Source organism: Gekko japonicus, unplaced genomic scaffold (assembly GCF_001447785.1).
Source record: "Gekko japonicus isolate JY-2015 unplaced genomic scaffold, Gekko_japonicus_V1.1 scaffold1640, whole genome shotgun sequence".
Lineage (NCBI taxonomy): Eukaryota > Metazoa > Chordata > Lepidosauria > Squamata > Gekkonidae > Gekko > Gekko japonicus.
The window spans coordinates 255995-281145 of NW_015173183.1; the positions used below are offsets into that span (position 1 = coordinate 255995).

Below are 25151 nucleotides of genomic sequence, written 5' to 3' on the forward strand. Positions count from 1 at the left end.
GCTGTAAATATACTCCAGTGTAAATACTGTAAATACTCTACTCTGCTACTTTTCGGGGTCTCTAACTACCGTCACAGGGACTGGGATGAGAGACCACAGAGTGGAATGACAGCCCCTGGGGATAGCAGGAGTTTTCTGGGACTGGGATGTGAGACCACAGAGTGGATTGACATTCCCAGGGTGAAGCAGGAGTGTTCAGGGACTGGGATGAGAGACCACAGAGTGGAATGAGAGCCCCAGGGTGAAGCAAGTGTGTTCTGGGACTGGGATGACAGATAGTCTTTATTTGTAATAACTCATTTAATAAGAATGTAGGCTTCTGAAATGAGCCTTAATGCTTTGATTTAATCTTTAATTTAACGCAAACGCCTCTATGCATTATATGCTGGGTTATTTTTTGCATTGTTTTCTAATTTTGTCATCCACTTTTTATTGGACAGGATCTAACAGTTCCCTGCACTGCTTCCCACTCTTGTAACTCCTACACTATGGTCTGTATTGTAGGGTATTTTTGGTGCAATATTGGTTGTATATATTATGCTGATTTTACTACTTCCCTTTTATTCCTAATCCTTCTTTGTGCATCAAGTCAGGCAGGCTATAAATGAAATAAAAGAAAACAATGATGGAAGTGATCTGAGAGTACCTGGAGTTGCACATTTCCTCTTCCATAGTCTGCACTGCACTGCCCTGCACCTCTTCCTTCTGCACTGAGCGTATCCTCTCATAGGCATTACCTGAGCTGTGAATCACCTTGCACTCAATGAAAGGAAATTGGAAGACCAATGCATCGATCAAAATAAGCAGGGTGCTTCAGATTTCAGTCTGAAGCCATCCACTGAAGGAAAAAGGCAGGTGCTAGAGGGCTAGAAGGGCCAATGTACTCGATGCCTCTTGCTTTTAACAAAGGAGGGGGGGGGGCTGCAAGACAAAGCTATCGCTGGGAGGAAGAAGTCCTTTGAGCTCTGTCTTGCAGCTGGATCTTCTCTCTTTCTCAAATTTTGTCCTCCTCGCTCTTCCCTCCCCCCCAAGGGAGACCCAATCCATTAACCATTAGACCCTACTGTGGTACAGCAGCCAAAGGCAGCATCACATCTGAGGAGTGGGGATGCGGGGTCAGGAAGCCCTCCCACGAGAGTCAAGCCTCACCTCACTTTAGCTGGCCACAGATTCGCGTGGGATGAAGACGGGCTGTGCTCGGGTGAGGTGCATGCAGGCAGTCCCAAGGCGTGACCTTCTCACAGCTGCCAGAGAGCACACGGCCATCCTTGCCCCACCACATGGCCATCCTTGCCGCAGCCACAGCCCCAACCCCTGGCAGGCAAGTGCTGACGCTCCCTCGGTTCACCACACGCAGTGACGGGATGCAGGGGGGACAGGCAGCCCGGCCGGCGCACCTGCAGGAAACTGCTCGGCAGGGCGGGCCAATTCCCACACGGTACAAAGACAACGGAGCTCGGCGCTTTCGGACCCCCCAGTCGTCCCCCCCGGCGATCCCAGGCACGCACACACAACCAGGCCCAGCTGAGCCCGCCCCCATTCCCACGGCAGGACCAACTTCTCCCAAGGCCAGGAGAGTGGACAGCAGGGAGGGAAGGATATGGGAGGAGGAGGAGGAGGAGGAAACAGGGTGAGGGAGGGTGCGACCCACAGTGGGACAGAAATCCACACCACTAAAGGGGGTGGAGGATTCTCTGGTCACCAGGGAAAGGGCTCTGGCAGCGGACTTGGGGGAGCGGCGTCTTGAAGTGCACTCCGTGGATAAAAGAGCGGTGGATCTCTCCCGAGGGATGAACCGAGGGAGAGCAGCAAGAGCAACGCGGGAAGCAAAAGGCCGACTGGGAGCTTTGCCTAGGCGAAGGGTGGCCAGGACCGCCTTCGTCCCAGCCAGGGGCCATGAGGAGGCGTTCCCGGAGGGGGGCAGGGGGCGTCTTCAAAGAAGAGAAGTCAGGGAGTGGAACTTCCCCACACCCAGCTCCGCCCCCAAGGACCACCTCCAGCGGCACCGCCTTCCCCCTCCCCTCCGGCAACATTGAAAGGGGCCAGCAAGGCCGTTGGCCATAACTCTTTAAAGGGCGCCTTAGGAGAGCTGGGGGAGCCAGAATGACCTTTCGCATCTGACGTGTCTCTCAAACGTGAGAGGCGGCTTTTGCCCCTACGAGTGCAAGGCCACCACCCCTGGTCTCAGGGAGGCGGGGGAACCTTTCACGCCCCCCCGTGGCCATTACCGCTGCCGCCTCTGGCGGCGGCCATACCTTTTTAAAGAGCCCCTTACGAGAGCTGGGGGAGTCAGAATGACCACTCGCATCTGATGTTCGAGCGGCAACGCTTGGACATCAGACGCAAGAGGCGGCTTTTGCCCCAGGAGTACAAGGCCACCGCCCCGGGGCTCAGGGAGGCGGGGGAACCTTTCACGCCCCCCCCCGCAGCCGTTGCCTCCGCTGCCTCTGGCAGCGGCCATATCTTTTTAAAGAGCCCCTTACAAGAGCTGGGGAAGCCAGAATGATTTCTTGCTGCCAATGGGAACAAGCCCAGCAGCCATTTGTGTTACTAAGGACTACTACAATGAACCTGTTCTGCGGGCACTCCAGCTGGTCAGTGCCAAACTGGACAGTCTTGGTGATGGCCTAATGTCCAATAGGCACAGTTAAACAGGGTAAGTTCGACTTGGAATTCACAGCATCTCTAGTTACTTCTGGTCAACTCGGGGGGGGTGGCGCGGGGGGGCTGGCCATTAAGTCCACCACAAATAGTCCCAGTAGGCTGATTACATTGGAGCTTCTCTGTCCTGCCTGAGGAAGGATGTACTTGACCCTGCCAAGCAAAATCCCATGCAGCATCTCCCAGCCTAAGCCCTGTGTGGAAACGAGGCACCTGACCAAACCTGGCACAGAGCTAAGTAGGTGAGCTCTTTCAACCTCTGTCTCCGTTTGGGGGTGAGGTATGACCCCTAGGGGTAGCAGATGTGTTCTGAGGGTGGAATGACAGGCCCCACAGTGGAATGACAGCCCTTGGAGGTAGCAGATGGGCTATGAGGGTGGAACGACAGGCCCCACAGTGGAATGACAGCCCCTGGGGGTAACAGGAGTGTTCTGAGGGTGGAATGACAGGCCCCAATGTGGAATGACAGACCTTGGGAGTAGCAGGAGTGTCCTGGGACTGGAATGACAAACAGGCCTCAGTCCCAGAACACTCCTGCTACCCCCAAGGGCTCTAATTCCACTGTGGGCCTGTCATTCTAGTCCCAGAACACTCCAGCTCCCACCAGGAGCTGTCAATCGTCTGTGGGGCCTGTCATTCCAGTCCCAGAAGACTCCTGCTACCCCCAGGGGCTGTCATTCCACTGTGGGGCCTGTAATTCCAATTCTAGAAAACTCCTGCTAAAATACCATACATAAAATGTGTACTGCTTGCACCCACAGATGGGCTGCCAATACCTTTGATTCTATAGCATTCCACTATTACAGCTTCGGAACATGTCAGCTGTCATTAATGAGGGAGCATTGTTGCACCTCACACTGTTTCCAAGCTATCAGCAATCCCTAGCAAGACCTCAATCCTGCACTATGGTTACACTTGAACACCGTAAACAGTCACTAATATTTTTAGAAGAGGCTTTTATTTTGCTCATCTCCATGAAATAAAGGAAATAGCAGCTTTCTCATCTTTACCTGCGCCATATTCTCTTCTCTTTCAGGATTGGCAACATGCAGAGCAGCATTTGCTGACCCTAACCAGCCAAGACAAACCCACCCAAATCACGACACTTGCTGGAGCTGGTAAAACCAGTCTTGTCTTGCCCAACTCAGTTCCACACATGATGGATATATGCATCACAATCTTGCATGGGATTATCACTGGTGACACACCATGGGCAGCTACAGGGTGAGGCTCATCTCATACTACAGCACCCTGTCCCATATCACCATTTTGTCTTTACACACTTATCCCTGCCCTATCATTTACAGCCCTACAAGTTAACACATCTGTTTCAAGTCAACCCTGTCATTAGAGAATCCTGGGTTGCACAGGAGGCGAGAACATGCCGCACACACTGCTGCAAACATCCCCCCGGTAAAGGATATTGCCGCAGCGCCGCCTCCACCTCCGGGCCGGGCCCTCCGTCAGCCCCAGTGCCGGACCCGTCGGGCTCCTCCACGAAACGGTTCTCGTCGAACTGGTCGAGTTCCGCGCCATGACAGGCCGGGGCGAGAGAAGGGAACGTGAGGCGAGGACAGCCCCCCGGGCACCGCTGCTCCGACCGCCGCCACCTGCGGGCCTCCCCCTCCCACGCACCCACCGGAAGTGGAAATGTCGACAGAGGAGGCCGAAGGGAAAACGTGACGAACGGCAGCGCCAGCCAATCCCCGCGCGGCGCAGAGTGGGAAGTCCGAAAAGGGGAGGAGCGTCGCCCCAGGAACGGTCGCTGAGGTCCGCCTTCGTCTCAGCGAGTTGCTCCGCCTTCGTCTCAGCGAGTTGCCGGGAGCAGGCAGTTAAATCTCTCGATTGGGGTTAAATAAAGGTGTTAAAGGGAACCAGTCGCGCCCCCCCCCCGGCAGCCGTTTCCGCCGTCCCTGCTTGGGGCGGCGGCGATATCTTTTTAAAGAGCCCCTTCCGAGGGCTGGGGGAGCCAGAATGACCTCTCGTGTCTGATGGGAGGGAGCCCTGAGCCTGAGCCTTTGGTGGTGTTGGCGTTTAACTCCAAGGGGCAAAAGCCGCCTCTCGCGTCTGATGTCCGACGCTACCCGTTTCCATGGAGATGACAAGACTGGGTGCATCAAGGCGGGGGAGAGACGGAGCGACGACCGCTCGTGTGAACTGGTGCAATTTACTGTGTTTTGTCCTTGAATTGCAATTTTCGGTTTTATTGGAAACCGCCTTGGGCAAATGAGTTTAGACAGCGTCATACACACGTCCGATAAAACGAATAAAATACCTTTATTTAACCCCAATCGAGAGATTTAACTGCCTGCTCCCGGCAACTCGCTGAGCTTTCACGTGGGAGGCGGCAAGACGAAGGCGGGGCAACTTGGGACCTCAGCGACCGTTCCTGAGGCGACGCTCCTCCCCTTTTCAGACTTCCCACTCTGCGCCGCGCGGGGATTGGCTGGCGCCGCCGTTCGTCACGTTTTCCCTTCGGCCTCCTCTGTCGACATTTCCGCTTCCGGTGGGTGCGTGGGAGGGGGAGGCCCGGCGGTGGCGGCGGTCGGAGCAGCGGTGCCCGGGGGGCTGTCCTCGCCTCACGTTCCCTTCTCTCGCCCCGGCCTGTCATGGCGCGGAACTCGCTCTCCTCGCGCTTCCGCCGCCTGGACATCGACCAGTTCGACGAGAACCGTTTCGTGGAGGAGCCCGACGGGGCCGACACTGGCACTGGGGCTGGCGCCTCTGAGGCTGACGGAGGGCCTGGCCCGGAGGTGGAGGCGGCGCTGCGGCAATATCCTTTACCGGGGGGATGGGAAGAGACACCCCCGCCCCGCACTTCTAAGCTCGTGAAGATAACCTCGCCCTTAGAAAATCCATGTCCTTTCTTTTGTAGACAGGTATTCTCCTCTCCCCCACCCCCTTCTGCTTACACCTTAAGGGTGGTTGTTTTTTGGGGGGGCGGGGGGTATTTTTCCTCTGCCCTTTTCTCCTCTGCCTCTGTGTTCTGGGAGCCCTCTTCTTTCCCCTTGTGTTTTGGGGTATTCCGATCTCCGTCCACGTAGGGTCATTCATTCTCTTACGCACTTTCTTCTTCCCTCTTCGTGCATTTAGGAATATTTTCTATATGCGTTTTGGAGTATTGCCTCCCCCCCCCCCCCGGTTTTTAGGGTACCGCATGTCCCATTATTCTGGGTTTTAGAGGACTGGTAACAACTTTAATGGAAATTTACACTCATTCCCCTTAATAATGGTATGGGCCGTGTAACTGAGCTGAGAGAAGTTATTAGGTCTCTTACCTTTATGTGCCTTAACATAACTCATTTACACTCAGGGGTGTTGGTGGAAAAGTAATGGCTTTTAAAAGATTTTTGTGCCTGATTGTCTAGAGAGGACTTGCCCCAGTTGACTGGCTGGCTGCAAAGTGTGATCCAAGATAATCTACAGTAGCTGTCTTGCTGCCCCTGCCATGTCTATGATATTTACTACAGTGTAGTAACTCATCCTCATGGTGTCCACCTTTTCTCTTCCTCTTTATCCCTGTGCAACAAGAACTAGACCTTGAGTTTGGGAGAAAGGGGTGGACCTGATGCTAGACGACCATAAAAGGTAGGCTAAGGCTACCTTCAGACAGCTAAACTGTGCTTAATAATTGCAGCCTTTGGAAGCTGCTCGGGGTGTTATGGTTACTGTTTGCAGCAGTGTGTGTGGCATGTTCTCGCCTCCTGTGCAACCCAGGATTCTCTAATGACAGGGTTGACTTGAAACAGATGTGTTAACTTGTAGGGCTGTAAATGATAGGGCAGGGATATGTGTGTAAAGACAAAATGGTGATATGGGACAGGGTGCTGTAGTATGAGATGAGCCTCACCCTGTAGCTGCCCATGGTGTGTCACCAGTGATAATCCCATGCAAGATTGTGATGCATATAGCCATCATGTGTGGAACTGAGTTGGGCAAGACAAAACTGGTTTTACCAGCTCCAGCAAGTGTCATGATTTGGGTGGGTTTGTCTTGGCTGGTTAGGGTCAGCAAATGCTACTCTGCATGTTGCTAATCCTGAAAGAGAAGGCGGGGTGTGTGTGTATAGAATATATATGCAATAGAATATATATATTAGAATACGGCACAGGTAAAGATGAGAAAGCTGCTATTTCTTTTATTTCCTGGAGCAAAATAAAAGCCTCTTCTAAAAATATTAGTGACTGTTTAGGGTGTTCAAGTGTAACCATAGTGCAGGATTGATGTCTTGCTAGGGATTGCTGATAGCCTGGAAACAGTGTGAGGTGCAACAATGCTCCCTCATTAATGACAGCTGACATGTTCCGAAGCTGTAATAGTGGAATGCTATAGAATCAAAGGTATTGGCAGCCCATCTGTGGGTGCAAGCAGTACACATTTTATGTATAGTATTTTTGCTGTTGGTTTACTCTGAGGGGTCTTAGCTCCTAATAATTTGAGCCATCTATACCCAATTCAAAATATCTTTGTATGGTCATAAGTGTCGTGAGGAAGAACTGCACGTTGCTCAAAATGGCAGAACAAAGCAGAAATGTAAACATTCAAGAGGTTCTCAACACTAAACAATTTGAGGCCCATTTTCCAGTGTTTTTAAGGCTCTAGCAGGGAGTAATTTCTCCTTTACTTGGCAGCTTGCAACTTTTCAGCTCTTTTCTGCCATGGTTTTCATAAAGGTTTTTTTTTAATTAAATGGAGTATGTGGGACTCTATACTGTTTTGCTGAGGACAACTTAAGTTGGTTCAAGTATCTGGAACATCCGTCTATTTGTATTTGTGCTTCCTCTGGGGTTAATATTTTTGATACTGAAATAACTGGCTCCTTGTAAATCAACATAAATCATTCTGTGTTCTGAAGAATCCAGAAGTTCCTCCAGAAGATTAATGATAGACAAGCATCCTTCATAGTATCTGGAGAAGTGAGCTGTAACTCACAAAAGCTCATACTGAAATAAATATTGTTAGTCTTTAAAATACCCTTGAATTTCTGTTTTATTTTGCTGCAGTAGAACTAACCTGGCTACCCCCTTGGAATTGTCCACCACTGCCTCTCTTTCCTTGAAATTCACAGCACATTCAGCTCATATAAAGCAGTGGGGAGGCCCAACAGGTTGGCCAGTGCCTTTGTGAACACAGCATGTTCTGGAATCTTCTGCAACACACAAAGAATCTGCAACAAATATAACTTTCTTACATAGCAGATAAATGTATGTGGAAAGAATAAATAAGAGTCTTGTGGCACCTTAAAAACAGGTTGGTTGTTATAGCATAAGTTGTGTTGGACTAGAGCCCACTTTATCAGAAAGGGTTCTGTGGGGGTAGGACATCTGAAAAACTCTGAAGTGGTAGTGATGTGTATGATTTTGGATCTGGTCTCCATTTCTTAGTGAGCAAGACAAGACAACCTGGTTAGAATTATTCCAGAATTTGCAAGATCTCCAGTGTTAAGTAGTCGTATTATAGGGAGTGAATATTAGGTCCCTTTGAGATGTCTTCTGAAAAAATGTCTTAGGTAGGCCGACACGGTTTGTAATGAGATATTAGAACTTAGCTGATATGATGCTCAAAATAACTGCCATGTATCTCTTTGGGATGTAACCCAGATTGCTGCATTTATTAAGAGACTGCATGGAAGACAAGAACAAAATGTCTGTGGACAATATTCTTTCTATTTGAACTCTGCAGTTGCATTTGTGTGCCCATACCTGGAAGTCATGGCGAGTCCTACTGGGGCATGGAGGACATTCGGAGAAGTGGCTTGATAGCCTGCCTCTGCCTCCAGGCCCTGGTCATCTTTGGAGGTCTCCCATCCAAATACTTGCCAGGGTCGGCCCTGCTTAGCTTCTGAGATCTGATAAGATTGGGCTTGCCCGGGCTATCCAGGTCAGGGCAAATATGCACTTTTTTAAAAGGGGAAGACAGTGGCATCAGGCCAGGCTTTTCCTGCTGCTAGTATAGTGGGAATGTTTGTCTTATTTGTCCTCTGTCAATAAAAAGATAGCTGTGCCAGGTATAATAGCAAAGGGCTTCTCCATCTGGTGTGCAACAGCAAAACCTGTGTAGTCACTTCATCACTGGAAAAAGAGGTTTCCTGGTCTTTCAACAGGGCTGGGCTCTGTAGGATGAAATGGTGAATCACTAGGGTGGTATCAGACAGTTATGGACTTGCCAGTTTAAACCTTTGTGATGTGCCATAGTTGTAAATCAGAATCCTGTGTTTTTAATGCTTTGCTCAGCAGTTTTTATTTATTTTAAACATTTTTTAGCCATGTGAAGAAATGCATTTTTTCCTGGGAGGTTTGCAATGAGCAAAACCTCCACTCTGCATTTTAAAGCCCCCCCCCCCCAGAAAAGAAGGTGGGGAGTCAGTTCAATTGCTTCCCAGACATACCTCAGCTCACCTTCATACAAATGCTAATGGATCTGGCTGGAGAAATAATGGGTGGGTCAAGTTTTTCCACTTCTCCAAGCAGGGAACAGAGATTTGGAGGAACAGAATGCTAGAGTCTCCTTTTTGGCCTGACCCTGGTCACGGGGTGGGGAAAAGGGAGGTGATGAAAACTCCTTGCAGCAGGAAGGAGGTCTCTTTTCTTTGGGTGCTGAGTCCAGGAGTGGACACAGACCTCTACACTAGGAAGGCAGCATTTGACCATGGGCTTGCATAAAGAGCTGGAGCAAGCTTCAAGGTAACGAAAACTCTGTAGAGATTTGTAGCATCCTAAGCTTATGGAGTCTGTCCTAGAGTTTAATATCTGATAGGTGATGTACAGAGAGGGACAGAAGAGTTGTGTTTTGCCAATTTCTTTTGGATCCCTTGTTCAATCTGGTGCTGTGCTAAAAGTATGCTTGTGAACATTTTCTTTTTAATAAATACTTTACAACTTAAGATGCTGGCAGTGATTCTCTGTACCACATAGACCTCCACCGTCTCAGACAAACTATTTTGAAAGGAGCGCCAGGGCGAAGGCAGGTAGTTGGTGTGGCTGTTCCTCCAAGGGTGCACAAGGCAGTAAACTGTCTCCATGGTGACCAGGCACTGAGCAGTGGGAGACACAGAGGCAAGGCCTCAGAACTTGGAAGGGAAGCTGGGAGCCCTGATCTTCCCAGAGGGCAATTCCTTACAAAGGTCAGATAGTGATGGCAAGTTACCAGAGAGAGAAAGGAAGCCTCTGCAGGGGTTAGGTAAAACCTTGGAAGACAGGGTGGAATAGGGCCTGTAGGCCAGAGCAGGCCTGTTCTGCCACGAGCTGCCTTTTCATCCTATGGAATTCAAGACAGCTGTCATTGTAAATAAAATAACAATAATAAAACCCAGAATTTAAACCACAAATGAAGACTGCCATCAAACTAATCAAATACAGTCCTACATAAAATCTTATTTGACTGCTTCCCAAAGATTGAAAGTGAGGGGGGCCAGGTGTAACTCCATGGGGATGGTTTTTCTATAACTATGGTGTTGCCACTGCCCTCTCTCATGTACCCACCGAATGAGCTCTGGATGATGGGACCGTCAGGAGGACCACTTTGTGTGATCATAATTCCTAGGCAGGAACATGTGGGAGAAGACGGTCCTTCAGATACCCTAGTCCCATGCCATCTAGAGCTTTAAAGGACAAAACCAACACCTTGAATTGGGTTTGGATCAGTAGTCAGTATAATTGCTATAATAGTGCGGCCACATACTCCTGATAACTGGCCCCCATCAGCAGTCTAGACACTGCATTCTATACTAGCTGCAGCTTTATGAAACTTTTTGTGTGTTTGGTGAGGTGACACAGTTTGAGTTTGAAAGACCCTGAGAGATTATAGGTTGCTGTACAGAAAAAAAAGTAATGTATTACTTTTTATTAGTATCAACCAAAATACCACATTGAAAGCTACTGAATTCTTCAGTAGGCTTGGATGTTCACTTAAAAAGGATGAAAAGGGAGGAGGAGGATATTTAAAGTCATAGTGTTTGTAAGACCTTATTGTTGGCTGAAAGGTCTTTGGAAGAAACTAGCATTCGTTCCAGGGGCTGTATTTTGAGGATAGCTAAGCCAGGGGCTTGGGTCCAGACTAGTTTTTTCAGAGGCGCAAGGACTTCAGTGCACAAAGCATGATCCCCACCGCAACAGCCCAAAATGCTTTAACAGGGAAAGATCTCTGAATTGTTGGGTGTGCAGCTGCTACTTGTTTGTAGATCTATAAGTATGGGAGGGGGATGTACATGCTAGCCAGGTGGCTTGAAACAGGTGACACTTTTCCTTCTCTATGTTGGGGGGGATAATGTATGGAAATCTGTATCAGTGTTTCTCAGTTTATTATGAGGTATGCGAATTTAATATGGATTTAAACTACTTGTGGCCACAAAGAGTAGTGGCAGAGCATGTTCAGGCTTTTACTTATTTCAGCTGAGTAAAGCTAATAATTTAAAAAAAGAGCATACATAGAGATTTAACAATAAATGCGGGCTATTGGTTTTTACCAGCATAGTCTAGTGTTTTGGGTTTTTTTAAATGTACATGCTCCCTTGATGCTTTTTCCTTATTGCTTAGCTTTCTGGCAAGTACAGAAGGAAAATTTTAAAAAGTTTTTTTTAAGGAAAAATATTATTAAAATCCAATTTGTTATAATAGTGGGAGAGTTATAAAATCAGTTGAAGAGTTCTTTTGATCTGAAAGACTGCCAGTCCTGTCACACTTGCTTTGGGTGACAAAGGGTTTCCGGTGATTTTTATATGAAGAACTGCTTTAAAAATGAGTGGAGGAAATTAACCTTGCAGCAAAAACAACCTTTGCTTGCAAACAGGGGTGCTTTGTAATTTTTAGATAATCAGACATGTAATGCAGAAAACAACATTTAGAAATAAGCAAAGGAATTTTATTTTTGGAAGTCCTGTTCAAGTGTAAATGTCTCTCCCTTGTTTGTCTGATAAGTGCAATTGTTAAGACATCACAGAACTCATACCTAAGAAGCATTTCCCCCAGGAGTTAAGGTGGAGGGGAAGTCTTGTTGATAAAAACTGGGTTTCTACGTTTCATTTCCTGAACTGAATCCTAGCTTGCTTTCTAATTCATTAGTTACAGCATCAGTATTTCCTAGGGGTTTAAGGGGACAAGATTATGCTGAAAAAGCATTGACTGCCAGTTAGTTCAAATCCCAGTTTGAGGGTCTGGTCTTGGGTCTGATGGGTTCTCTCTACTCAGTGGCTGGCTCTTTAACTTGCTCTGCCGCACAGGAGACATGCTCCGAGCATTCCACATGGCTTTACAGAATTCGCCCAGCAACACTAAGAACCCAGCAGCAAAGGTAAGCAGTGTCTTTGGCCATCACTGTAATAAAATATTAAGGTCACTAAATCAGATCTTATGGGCATGACACGACTGGTGCTTAAAATCCCTTGTGAAAGTATGGCATTTTTCCTAATGGGTAGCAGGTGCCTTGCTGTGGGAGCCCTCTTTTTGTCAAGTCTCTTCACTGTTACATTAGTTGCTGGGAAATAGCTGTTATGAGTTTAGGTTGTATTTGTGGCCTCACTCTCCTTGCATCTCTCTCCAGGAGCGGGCCCAGGAAGTGGTGATGAAGGTCCTCACCTCTTTTAAAGGCAGCGAGATAGAACAGGCAGTAAACTCCTTAGACAGAAATGGTATTGATTTGTTAATGAAGTACATATATAAAGGATTTGAAAAGCCAACAGAAAATAGCAGTGCAATACTACTTCAGTGGCATGAAAAGGTATGTGATTTCTGTCCTTCAGCCTGCCTGAAAGCTAATGGCTTTTTGAATGATTGTCCACTTTTTTGTTGTCATTCCACATGCAGCCATAGAGTCCAGATCCTCGATGAGGTAGTAGAGCAGGTTATTAAGGTTGAGAGAAGCTGTATCATGTTGAGAGAAACCGTATCATGGTAACAGTTTGTACAGAATTTCAGGGCACTTCTAAGTAGGGAGCTGAGGATTTCTAGAATTTTTCCACAGTGATGCTTTAGCACTCTCTAATAGGTAAGATCCACCTAGGCCACAGCTTTGTTCCCCAACACACCAGACTGGCAGAGAAGGTGCAGGGAAACGTTTTATGCTTCAGCTCAGGGGATCCTGGGCAAGAAGGCTCTTGTCGCCTCCAAGGAATCATTTGTACTAGTGGTAGTACTCTGCAGTGCCGAAACAACAGACAGAAGCTGTGTGCGTAACACGCAGTCCACCCATGAAGATAGTTTCGGGGGGTAGCCATGTTGGTCTGCTGTAAAACAGGGTCGAGTCCAGAAGCACCTTAGAGACCAACAAGAGTTTCAAGAGTCAAAGCTCCCTTTGTCAGACACGAGTGGAAATTCAGAACTCTTGAGTCCTTTTATTCTAGTCAGAAGGTGGGAGGGATGTTGTGAAGGATGCTACTATGCCTATTGGAATCGGCCTGATTAGAGCAGAGGGGAAAGATCTGGTTTCTTGAGGAAGGCATCTTCTGTGCATAAGCTGTAGAACTGGTCTTAGCCCTATAGTATTGGCACGATGGAGGAGTATATGACCTCTGCTGTGAATAGCTTTCCAAAGCCTACTGGTGAAATTATGCTCAGTATTGATGTTCACAGATGCAGCTTTTCTTGCAGACATTCCAGGGGGTGGTTGCAGGCTCTGTTCTCATGACAACATGGAGAGTGTTTCTGCTTGCTCTCCTGTTTCCATTGGAAACAGCAGCTTGTGGCCAGTGTAGGTTGGCATTTGTGGTTTTGTGAAATCAGACAAAACTGCCTGTTTGGTAGGAGGAAAGACTGCTGAGAGTCTGCATGTGTGTGGTTTACAGCCCCCCCCCCTTCCCAAATTCTCAGAGTAGCAAAGCATTTCCAAAAGTTCTGGAACAGCATCTGAGGCAAACCTTTACTTGTGTCATTCTGCAAGGGTAAAATGTGTACCTTATGGTGAGACTTCTTACAGTTGCCATGAGCAAATGCTACTGTCTGAAGATAGGAAGCCACAGTTGCTCAAAGTAGTTTCACCAGCAGGGCTGCAGAAACTGACCTTGCATGTCTTTTCTGCTCATGCATACACGTACAATAGGTGTTGACTACAATTGTCTGCTCCATGGAGATGCCTTAATTGATAAGGGAAGGGAGCTTCTGGTAGCTTACATTATTCCTCTTCTACTGAACAAATAATGTTTTGAGCTCTGATGGTAGATGAGATGTGCTTTCTCTCTCCTCCTGCCACATAGACTCTGCTTCAGCTGTCCCCCAGCCTTTTGGCTTGGGCTCAGAGCCTGCATTATAGCTATACACTTAATTTGGTCCTTTTAGATGAATATATGGAATTGCTTTTGTCTTGAGCTGGGTTCAGTTATGCACAGATTTCACACGAAGAGGCTGAAAGTTAGAACTACTGACTTTGAGTTCCCAGAACAGCATAAAAGCTAACAAATATGCTTCCCCCCCCGCCTCTTGGAAATGTTCATGTTCTGTAATTGTTTACCTCAGTTAGTGAGAAAGGCCCAGACTAGGTATAGTCTGTATGCAGTGTCCAAGAGAAGAAATAGCAGGTTTGTTAGAATGTTTGATTAGGAAAACCATGAATTGCGGTGCCCTGAGGGAACTGATTTGTTTTCCTTCAGGTCCTCTTTTACCTATATCCTTCCTTCCTTAACTTAAGAGCACTAGGGATAGAAAATTTGGCTTCAGACAGCAGAGGCCTAAAAGATGGGGGTTAGGAGAGAGGTAGTATTCCTGCTAAAGTCAAAAGAATGAACTGCGAAGAGATACTATTTTGGATATAAAAACTGCTCCATGAACCCAGGGCCAGTAGTGACCTTAAAGTCCTTTAGAGCTGTTTCATATGTTCTGAGAAATGTGCTTGTTTGGGACTGGCCCCTAAACTAATATCTGTGTTTCTTTTTCTCTCATTCCTCAGGCATTAGCAGTAGGTGGACTAGGATCCATAGTAAGAGTTCTTACTGCACGAAAAACTGTTTAACAAACTCTATTCAATTGAATTGAGACATCGAGAACTCTCTTGGAGCCAGGAGGCGGCACTGGCTATGCTGATACTTTGGTCTACACTTCTAGGATCCACAATCTACTGAAATACTTTGGGAGTCTCCTTCCTCTCTTGGAACAAGTACTTTTAACCATAGATGTGGTGGGGGAGGTGCAGTATATTAATGTTTTCTGACTATCAGATCCAGGAGCTGGGAGGGGACTACTTGCAATTTGTGCTGGAGACAGAAATGGGGGTGGTATATACGCGTGTGCCTGTCTGCAATATGGTGGCTGCTCTGGCCAAGTGTGTGTGTGTCTGTGCTTGGGTGAATAAGTGAGACTTAATTTAAATTTAACAAATTGTGTGTGGTGGGGGGCAGGGGTGGAGCTGGGCTGGCAAGAGAAACAAGAGGCTGGTTTGGGAGCTGGAGGAGGGTTTTCTTATGCAAGAGGGCTTTTTGTATATATGGATAAGAATAGCTGGACTAAATACAGAGTTTGTTTCATGTAAAGTGCCTGCTGCTCTATCTAGAAGTTCTTGGATGGTTAGAATAAATAATATTCCATGATGGATTTTGAATGTCCTTGGGGGCTAGTTCATTCTGTAGCTTCTCACATGGAAATATTTGCTCTAGTCCCATTTATCTGGACTCAAGTTTTGGGATTTGGCAGTGAAATACCAGACTTGTTGCTTATATTTCTTGTCCTGGGCCCATATACCCCTTTTGAATTTGTGAGCAAAGGAGGGAGAAGGCAAGTAGGAATTCTGTGCCCCTTATATGTTCCTTATAATGCTTACCCGTGCTTGGTCTCTAACTACTCCTTCATGAAGTTCTTATATGTGCTACAAAATATCTGGCCAAGAATGGATTTGAAATTAGATCCTGTACATCCACTTTAAGTCTTGTAGCACTCATGTTCGTTTCACTGAATCAGCTGTGTGCACATTTTCCCCAGCCCAGTCGATAGGGGGTGTGACACACAAAAAGCTCATGCTGAAATAAATCTCTTCTTGAAACCATTAGTGGATTCCTGTATAATCTTCTCCAGGATAGTAAGCTAAATGTAATATACTAACATGAACTCTGTAGCCAATTTACTACAAGGTACCTGTACTATTTAGGAAAATCCCCTGGGTTTCCTTGGAAACAACACAAAGCTCATATGGGAGAGCAGAGGCTGCACCTTTTAAACTCTATATGGACAGCTCAGTTCTCCAATGTCTTTTCTGGTTCCTCTAGTAGTTAATGGATGGGAAAAGGAAATGTAAAACTTGCACCACTATATTCATCTTTCTAGTAACACTGAAGGCCAAGTATTCAGAGTTATCAGGCAAGGCATAAAATTCACCCGTATTTCAGGAGGGAATGGTACCACTCCAATACCCTGAAGAGCAATATAAGTCCAACTTCATTCTCAGCTGGTGAGTCGGGCAATTAGTGTTTAGGTTAAATACACAACTTGGCAGTAGAATGTAACAAGGTAGCTTCTAGTTTTAATCAAAAATGTATTGCACCACAAATTAGCTTTCTACAAGCCATTACATAATACAGTCCCTCTGTACACAGAATAGGTAGACAAACCAAGTGTCCATAAAAAGGCTTTTTTATATACACTCCATATGTGTTTTTTGTACAAGAAAAAAGTGCATCAGTTACTATTTAATGAATATATACACAACCTCAGTTCTGCTCTGATAGCTGAAAAAAATCAACACTTGAGCTACGAGAGGCATCTCTATGCTGTGATCTTAAAACTGGCTCTAAAAAGGGCTGACTGAGCCACCTATTTGAAAGTTTACTCTGCATTCCTCATGGAAAGGAAGACCCCCCTTTCAAACTTAACAGTGTCAGTTTCTTAAGCAGTTGGTAAAAATTAAAACCTGTTGCTTAGCAATATGAAGCTCTGCAAGGTGCTGTTTCACATGGTCAGCCTTCTGTATAGCACATAATAGTATCTTGTTTGTATACTTCAGTTAAACTGTAGCTTCCAAGCTCGATGTTGGTTTTTAAGTTACCAAAGAAAGAAAATTGAACTAAGTTTCTGCTCTCAAATGCACCATATCGAAGGCGTCCCTGTGTGTAGTGTCTTTTTAAAAAAACTCATTCACAATTAGAGCAGCAGCTCCAGTTGTTCATGTTGCTTCTGCTGACAGCATGTGAACAAAGATATGTCTGAAGCAGCTTATGTCACCATGCCCAGAATGGTGCACCAGCCCCCATAAAGCAAATTTGCAGCTGAAACAGAAGCTCTTATCTACTGCAGCAGCCCCCTTATGTTCCCATCTGTACACTCTACTACTATAATCTAAAAGGCAACTGAATAGTTACGTCATAAAGACCATTTAGAATTATTTTTCTTTAAGAAAAATAAAGGTGGCCAACTCTGCAAAAAGTTGTGTTATCCTGCTGGAAGTTCAAATATGCTCTTTCCAGCAGCTGTGTTAATAAGCAAACAGTTTGGTCTGAGAAGAGGCAGAAGAGCCTCTCAGCGCTGGAGGATTTTACACTGTCAGGAGTGATGCAACCCCACGCTCATTTAAAAGATACGCATTTCGTGATGACAGGAAGAAAAATGCATCCCAGGCTCACAGGCACGGCCTCCACAAAAGTGGCGCTTTGGTTCCCCAAGGCCTCGAGAGCCAGCTACTTCACTGTCCGCTTCAGCACTTCCAACCCCACCGAGAGGGAGTCAGTTGTAGCAAAGGACACTCCCTTTTACAGTACAGTTTTGTAAACAGTTTTTCAAAGTTCTTATACAAAATACTATGGTGAGCATAATTAAGACACACCTTAATTGACAGGTGCAGTATCCTTTTCCTAGAAAGAAAGAACAACCGAAGGGGCGGGTAGCCAGTGCATTCTTTGGAGCCATTCATGACCATGGGGTCCTGGGACTTGAGATGGAGGGTCGGATGCTGCCCTTGGGAGATGGTTTTGACCCAAACCAGGACATCTGGCAGGGGGAAAGCACAACACCATCACACTTGTAGCTCAAACGGTAGTCCTGAGCAATCATGCATCTATTCTGGAGCACAGCAGTTCTTTCACCGCTAAGAGGCCATGTGTTTTTCAAGGCATCAGAATGAAAGCAGCCGCTTAGTGGCCACTGGTCCCCCAAAGCAGAGACAAGCACCTGTGCCCCTCAATTCCTCAAGAGCCTCAATTCCAGCCCACTTCTCCAACAAAGAGAGAACTTCTGTTCCCTTAGGAAATCACTATCCTAGGGCCAAAACAGACATGATGGAGGATTAAGGTAAATTGTGCAATCAGATTTTAATTTGGACCAGAGCCACATGGGAAAAGGAAATGTAAACCTTCAACCTCTACTCTGGTTTGCTAACTAAAACCAGGCTTCCTGTGATTAGTCCATTTGAAGTAGAAGACCCAGGCTGCGAAATGATACATCTTTCCCTTAAGTAAAAAATCCCTACTAGTAAGACATGATTGGTTGCAGAAACAAACTGGGCTTGGAGGGTTACATGCTCTTGCTCTTCACTCAGCCTGGATCGTGGCTTGTGTGCAGCTTCCTTTAACAGACTGGCCTCAATTGCCTTTATCAAAAGAGCAACCAACAGAAAGGAGCTGCACTGTGATGAGGACATACATCAGTAATTGTTTTGGGGACCACAAACTTAATAGAGAGGCTAGGAGGCTTCTTTCACTGTAAGAAGTAGTCCTACAAACTAGGGTTACTGTGGACAGGACAGCCAGAAAACGAAAATGGGGAAAAGTATACTATGTGAAAGCAGCTGATAAACTTTTACAGAGTGAGTAGAGGGAACAAAGGGGCTGAAGAGAGCAGGGGTGCAGAGCTAATGGCATAGTAATAAGAGATCATAGCAATAAGGAAAGAAATCAGTTTAAGCAAAGGCATTTGGGAAGAACACGCTCAAAAACAAGAGACAGTGAGCAGGCATAGTTTAATCAGTAGATGCTAAAAAGATTAATATTTTGGAGATTTTGAAAAGGCATACTAGCATTTAAAATCTGGACAAAAATGCTCCATTGAACAGAAGAAAAAAAAAGGGGAGGATGCAGCCAACATACCCACAGGATGAAGACTCAGCAATTCACACATTTAGTTCTAATGCTCTGTACATGCAAACAACCACAAAGCCAACGTCCAACTTAAAGGATTAATTCATATGCAGGCAAGCATTGCTCAGTGCTTCAACTACACGATGGCGTACCAATAAATGTATGAATTGTTGGGAAGGAGTTGCATGAGGAACGGTAATGAAAGCTCTGCTGGTGGGGTTTTGATAATAGTTTTGCATACACCAAGTTGTCCAGTGATGCAGGTGCACATGTGAACAGTTCCTGAGAGTTGAGATCAAGCCTTACCTTGTACTCCAGGGTCTCCTTGAGCATGCTTTCTTCCTCCTGAGAGAAGTTCAGCAAAACAGACACAGCTCTGATGAGGTGGAATGCCTAAAACACAGCAGCAAAGGCACAGTGGGTCATTACACACAGCCCCTTCATTAAAAAAAGTATATCCTGCCTTTCTTCATGTCAAGGCAACTTATAAAAGCAAAAAATAAATACCTAGAAAGACTGAAAGCTGAGCTTAAAGCTACTAATGCCAGCACAAATAGTCCAGATAAATGTATTGGGGGGGGGAGTTTTACAGGTCCTGCAAAACCCCAACAAGGGTGCTGCTATAGAAAACAATAGCACAGAGAGCACAACCAGAAAAGTCTACTGAACAAATCTGAATTGTCACATGGGCTCACGGAGGGAGAGGCAGGCATTCAACTTTGATCATGGAAGCCAGGCCAGGTAGCTAAAAAACAGTATCCCATTTACTTTCCATTAAGGCAAGGACCATGGCTCAGTGGCAGAGCACATACTTTGATTCCCAGCATAGCTGGGCGGAATCTGGAGAAATCTTGGCAAACCAGTGGCAGCCAATGCAATACTGTTAGATGGACTAATATGGCAGCTTCATATGGCAAGACAGTCTATTTCTGTTCAATCTTGGTTCCAAATGAACAAGGCAATCTTCAGCTAAACTGCTTGTGGTCCATTCTGGCACGAAGACTTTACAACAAGGTTAACACAAACTGTTTAATCTGAATTAATCTCTTGCTTTCCTTTGTTTTACTTAAAAAGCAACTTTAGGAATTTTGTGGAACTCCCCACAGACAAGATGAAAAGGATGGGGGGAGAGAAATAGCAAAAGCATTAAGCAACACTTTGTTTTACCTCTGATTCTCGGCAGGACATAAATTTTAGGACCACGTGCTTTAGATACTCAAAGTTTATCTCCCGGGAGTCATTCAGGTCTGAGTTGTTTGTCACAGTCAAGGCAGCATTGGGCACTTCTGGGACCTCACTGTCTGGTCGGATTTTCTGAAAAGAACACAGTGCCAGATTAAAAGGCCTGGTGAAAGTTCACCCTCTGCCATAAATTGACAGACCAGATACCACTGCATGCTTTTCTCCAATCCTTTCATGACAACAAGCTCTCTGCAAGAAGGGAAATTGCCTCACTGCTAGGAAAGGAACAAGAAAAGGAATGTTAGTCTTCCAGCTGTGCCTGCTCACAGACTGGAAGCCACAACTGAACATTCTCCAAAGGGCTAACTACATAATTAGCTTCCACTAGTTTGTGAGATTCAGGTGCATTAAAGGTGTAGATTTGTGAAATGACTAGGATTTTTACTATCCTTAACACAATAATATGGAAAAGAACCAAATTAAATTATGAATGGTACGATTTTATTTTTTCCATATCACTTGAGAATGTATTTTGTTGGAAAGGTGGTGGTTAAATGAAATTCAGCTCCCAGGCAATTTCCATCTTCCTCCAAGGAAAGCCATTATTCCACAACTTTTGCATAGTTTATTATTCTGTGTAATTTACTCTAAAATGCTTGCTATTTTCAGTCACTTATCCTGGCTGTGGTAGTTACAGCCGGGGGTAAGACCACTGACCCCCCCCCCCCCCCCCAAACCCTGACCTCTAGAATCATATTCAGCTTCTTCTCTGGCTTCTGAGATTTCAGCACAGACTATACAAATATTTTGAAGAGTACTTTTGCAGTCTTAGAAACTTGCAGGGTTTTTTTTATAAAACCACATTTATCAGGAAGCCAAATATCTTCTTCCACTATCACTTTATGTACCATTCCTGAAGGCATAAAGGAAACCAGGGGTTTGGAGGAGAACTTTTGATCAGGCAGAGAGTTACCACTTGTTGGCCACTTAAGCCGTTACTCTTTTGAAAGTGCAATAGCTCCATAAACATTCAAATGTAGGGCAACATTTGAATGTTTATGGAGCTATTGCACTTTCAAAAGAGCACAGAGCTGAAGAAGTCTAGATTCAGGCTGGTGGGCAGTTTGGGGTGAGCTTACCAGTTCTTTCTGTAGTGTCTTCTTTAGTTCTGCCATCGTCTGCTGTAACTGTTTGATCATCTAAGGGGGGGGGGGACAGAATGATATGACACTTCAGCTTCCAGGAATAATCAAACCTAGCATTTCATACAGAAACTAACTGCATCCTCTCCACTAGGTTCCTAGTATAAGCCAGCTAGACCTTATGCAGGAAGGAGGTAACCATTTCACTATTATTAGCTATCCACATAAAGCAGCCACTCAACCTTGGAAATGGAACAGATCCTGTATGGGAACAGGTGGCATTGCTGTACAGATGATGTTGCCATGCCAGCAAGACAATAAAACAGTGCAAGACAGAAAGTTGTGGCTAATCAGATGTATCTGGGGGGTGTGTGTGTGTTTAATCTTCAGGAGCCTGTTTACTTAGGCAAGTAAAGCCCTGGGTATTTCAGCCTATTCTGGCTCACCGTGTCTACTGATTTCTGAGACCTTCTGCATGCAAACAGGCATTTTACCATTGAATCACAGCCCCTCCTCTAATTAGCAAGTACTGGGAAATACCATTCTCTCCCTGGTACCTTGGGAGAGCCACTGCCAGTCAGAGGAGACGATAGTGAGCTACATGGACCAAAGGCCTGGCACAGTATGGTATGTGGTTTATAAGCCTCAACCAACTGCACCCTTACTTTGTTCTTCTCTGCAATTTGCTGCTCCAGTTCTCTGTTCTCCTTCTGCAGCTGGACTATTTCTGCAGCAGCCACTTCCCCATTTGGCTCCATTTCTCCATCCTCAGAGGGATGCAATTGTTTTTTCAAGGCTTTGGATGCCAATTCCAACCCAGCAGTCTATTTGGAGACAAAAGGAGCCAGGATAAGCAAGATCAGAGCAATAACAAGAAAGTGCTGCACACCAATTCAGAAAAACAAAGCAAGGTTTCTTCTTATGTACAATGGAGGTGGAGAAAGAGGCACTGATACCAAAGGGGTGGGTATTCAGATTACATGTTAGCAGAGCAGGCTATATGGACACAGCTCATATGGATCAAGGAATACAAGGGCATATGTACACTAAACCAGTCTTGTGCCAATTATGCAAATTTGAGCACTTGCTTTACCTAACACATATCACTTCTTCTCACCACGGAATTGGGCAAGGATGTGTACAAGGCATTGCCTGGCCAATGGAAATCTTTCTCTACCACCATCACCCCCAGATTGACCAAGACTGCCCAGTCACGTTCAGACATCTCTCTTTACCATAAGGGCTAGAAATGTTCTTTAAAAAAATAAATGCTGAAATTCTCAAAGTTGGAATTCTGTGCCCAGTACTGCACTGCACAGCTTTTCCAAACTCTCATGCAATCATGACACACAGAGCCCAGGATTTAAGATACGAGGGCTGCCTCACAGAGTCAGATCAATGCCAAGTCTCATCCTTATTGTCTAACATACACAAGGACTCATGGGATTAGGCTGAGGCTCCAACTAGTCCAGCAAGCTCTTTCTGATAATGACCAGCCACATGCCTACAAGACACCCAGAAGCAGGGCCTGAAGGCCATAAGCCCTCCCTGATTTTGCCCCCCTCCCATGTCAGCCAGGTATAGTGTCTCTGAAACTGGAGGTTCCATTTCACTGCTGCTCTCTAGATACAGTGAGAGGCAGGACGACTCTAGGAGGCAAAAGCACCTGGGAAAAGCAGTTCACTGAAATGCTTTGGCACACTATAAGCGCTCCCTGCCACAGCCTGAAGGCACATCTGCTCACCTGGCTCTTGCTGGCCAGCCAGCACTCCTGTTGCTCTTGTAGCTGCTCCTGCAAAGTGCTCATCTGCTCTCCCATCACAGCTTCCCTCTCTGCAGCCTGTCGCTGGCACAACTCGAGGTCGGTCTGCGACTGCTGCATCTGCAGCCGAAGCTCCTCGTGGCCTGGAGCAGAGGGACACAGCAAGAAGTGGATTCAGAGAAAGAGCTTCCCACAGAGCCGCTCTCTGGGTCAATACATGGGTGGAGATGTTGGAGTGCAGATGCTGTTCTTCCCCACATCCAGAGTAAGTCAGAAGAAGTGTTGTTTCTTTATGAACAGCTCCTCTGCCATGGATCTCTCGGGACAGCAGAGAGAGGAACACCAAGAGTGTGCATGTGTGTGTAGGTGGTTCCATTTAGGGGTACCAGGAGCTTCATGCATTGACTCCTTTTACAGGCAAGAAGCTGAAGGCCAGTCTGATTGGGCTTTCTGCAATTTTCCTTCATCCCGGACTGGTTGTGGTTAATCAGAAAAAAAGCACTTCACGCATGCTCAGACATACTTTTCTAGCACACATCTCGAGGCCAAGCACTGAAACAAGAGTCTAGCATTAAACCTGAAGTGCCCCCCCCATGCCTGAAGTGAACATTAATTTATGGATTATAATCCAGATGACACAATTTACAGCCAATCACCACCACCAGAAAGTGAGCAAATGCCAGGGCCTGTGTGCCAGAGACAGGCAGCTGTCAAGAGACCTGGGAAATGAACTGAAAATGGGCAGAGGTTGAGTTAGGAGGCATCAGAGTCACAGGAGGGGGGAGGGGGGCAGGTTACCATGGCATCACCATCCTGCCAGTAGTAGTCAGGATCTGCTGGGCCTCACCTCGCTTTAAGCCATTCAGCTCTTCCTCCTTTTTCAGGAGCGTGTCAGTTTTATCCATAATCAGCCAGTCCTTCTCCTTCAGTGACAAGGACAGGTCTGCAACCTAAAACACAAGAATAGGTCCAGGGGAGTTAAGATGTAGCTCATGGTCTTCACTTGATATATTCTCCACTCATGACTATGGGTAGATTCACACATGGCTTTCAGTTTTTAATCACTTGGTTCAACTAGAATGCGTGAAAACAACCATCACAAATCAACTGCCAAAGACAGAGCTCATGTTATCTCCTTTGCACACAAGGCTTTTCAAACAAAGACTGTTCAGTCATGAATGGCAAAATACTGGGCTATGTACAAGTACACACGTCAGCCCCTTCACCTTGTAAAGCTCATCCTCACCGCCTGTCCCTTCGTCTCTTAGAACTCCTGTCCCTCTCTAGTCTGTTTTTCCTCCTTCAAATTCTGCTCAAATTCTTTTAAAAGCTTGCCTTGAATAATTCTGAGCAGCATCTCCACACTCTCTCTAGCATGCCCCTCAAACATTATCAATTTTTTTTTTCATTCCAGCATTTACTATGAACTCTCCAGCCAATTCCATGTTCTGTGTGGCACCCAAGCCCTACTGGTGCTACAGAAACGTGGAATAGTAAAAAGGCCCAAAAGCTAACATCCTTGCAGAGCCTTGCAACAGAAGGGCTACTGTCTCCGACTTCTCCTTGCTGGGCAGAGGCAGGTTTTACTGCACAACAGCCTACCCCATTGGGTGAAAGCTTCAAGGCAGCCTTCCTCATGAACAGCAGGAGGCAGGTGCAAAACCAACACTGCTATGAGAAAGAACAAATGGGCACCAGTCGTGTCCTTCTATCCCCAGTACTGCTAAAAAGGCTATCGCATATAGTGACTGGATGATGAAGCAAATTGGGCAATCAGTTACTTTACCAGGTGATCTCCAAAACAGGTTTGTTCTGGAGAGGGAACTTCACAATTCCCAGTTTCTCTTAGCAGGCAGATTCCTTTGAGTGATTACAGTCTGACCAAAATGTCTACCAAGGTATTTTCGACACAGAGACAAGCGATGCAGCTTCCATACAGCATGTTTTCCTTATAGTTTTTTTTACTCGGCAATGATGTTAATGATATATCATTATACTAAAATATGCATCTGGTTCTGTGTGTTCTTAGCTTTCCTTTTATTAAAAGAAGTTAATTTCTAGCCCGTTTCATTGGAGAGAGATGCTTTTTCCATACATCTCTGCAAGCAAGGAGGCTAGAGACTTGCTTTTTAAAAAACATGAAAGCTGGGAATTCAGAGAACCTGATGCATATTTTGGTATAATGGTACGTCAATATGACACTATTAAATTGCTGATCAAAAAAAGAAAAACCTTCTGCAGTAGGGACAGGAAACAGCCACTGTGGGGGAAGTGGGCAGATCAGGAAAATGCAAAGTTTTCCGTTCATATGGTAGTCACTCAGGCTTTGCTGTGGTATTTCCCAAAACTTTTAGAGCAAAGCAGATTTGCAAAAGATCAGAACAAATCTGTGGAAACCTCAGGGGGTGCACAAATGCACCAC

General features: G+C 46.0%; 2 protein-coding genes across 2 annotated transcripts in view; one reads left to right on the top strand and one right to left on the bottom strand.

Moving 5' to 3' along the window:
* Window positions 1-5181: 5181 nt before the first annotated feature.
* On the top strand, window positions 5182-15631 carry ARPC5L (actin related protein 2/3 complex subunit 5-like). Its single transcript, XM_015422592.1, has 4 exons — window positions 5182-5434; window positions 11877-11949; window positions 12199-12375; window positions 14536-15631. Exons 1-4 carry the CDS (start codon window positions 5271-5273, stop codon window positions 14596-14598), a joined length of 477 nt encoding a protein of 158 aa, XP_015278078.1. The 5' UTR covers window positions 5182-5270; the 3' UTR covers window positions 14599-15631.
* Window positions 15632-16091: 460 nt separating this feature from the next.
* GOLGA1 (golgin A1) overlaps window positions 16092-25151 on the bottom strand; it is a 32043-nt gene continuing 22983 nt past the window's right edge. Inside the window, exons 18-24 of the mRNA XM_015422594.1 lie at window positions 23577-23679; window positions 22712-22872; window positions 21633-21791; window positions 20965-21024; window positions 19811-19957; window positions 18950-19036; window positions 16092-17558 (exon numbers count right to left, since the gene is read on the bottom strand). Coding sequence (XP_015278080.1) covers window positions 17478-17558; window positions 18950-19036; window positions 19811-19957; window positions 20965-21024; window positions 21633-21791; window positions 22712-22872; window positions 23577-23679 — 798 coding nt within the window. The 3' untranslated portion in view covers window positions 16092-17477. The remainder of the gene's footprint in view (window positions 17559-18949; window positions 19037-19810; window positions 19958-20964; window positions 21025-21632; window positions 21792-22711; window positions 22873-23576; window positions 23680-25151) is intronic.

Excerpts from the sequence above, each read along its gene's own strand:
- ARPC5L (XM_015422592.1), top strand. The coding sequence starts at position 5,271 with ATGGCGCGGAACTCGCTCTCCTCGCGCTTCCGCCGCCTGGACATCGAC. Across the intron at positions 5,435-11,876 it reads GTGGAGGCGGCGCTGCGGCA|AGGAGACATGCTCCGAGCAT; the intron begins ATATCCTTTACC and ends GCTCTGCCGCAC. Across the intron at positions 11,950-12,198 it reads CTAAGAACCCAGCAGCAAAG|GAGCGGGCCCAGGAAGTGGT; the intron begins GTAAGCAGTGTC and ends ATCTCTCTCCAG.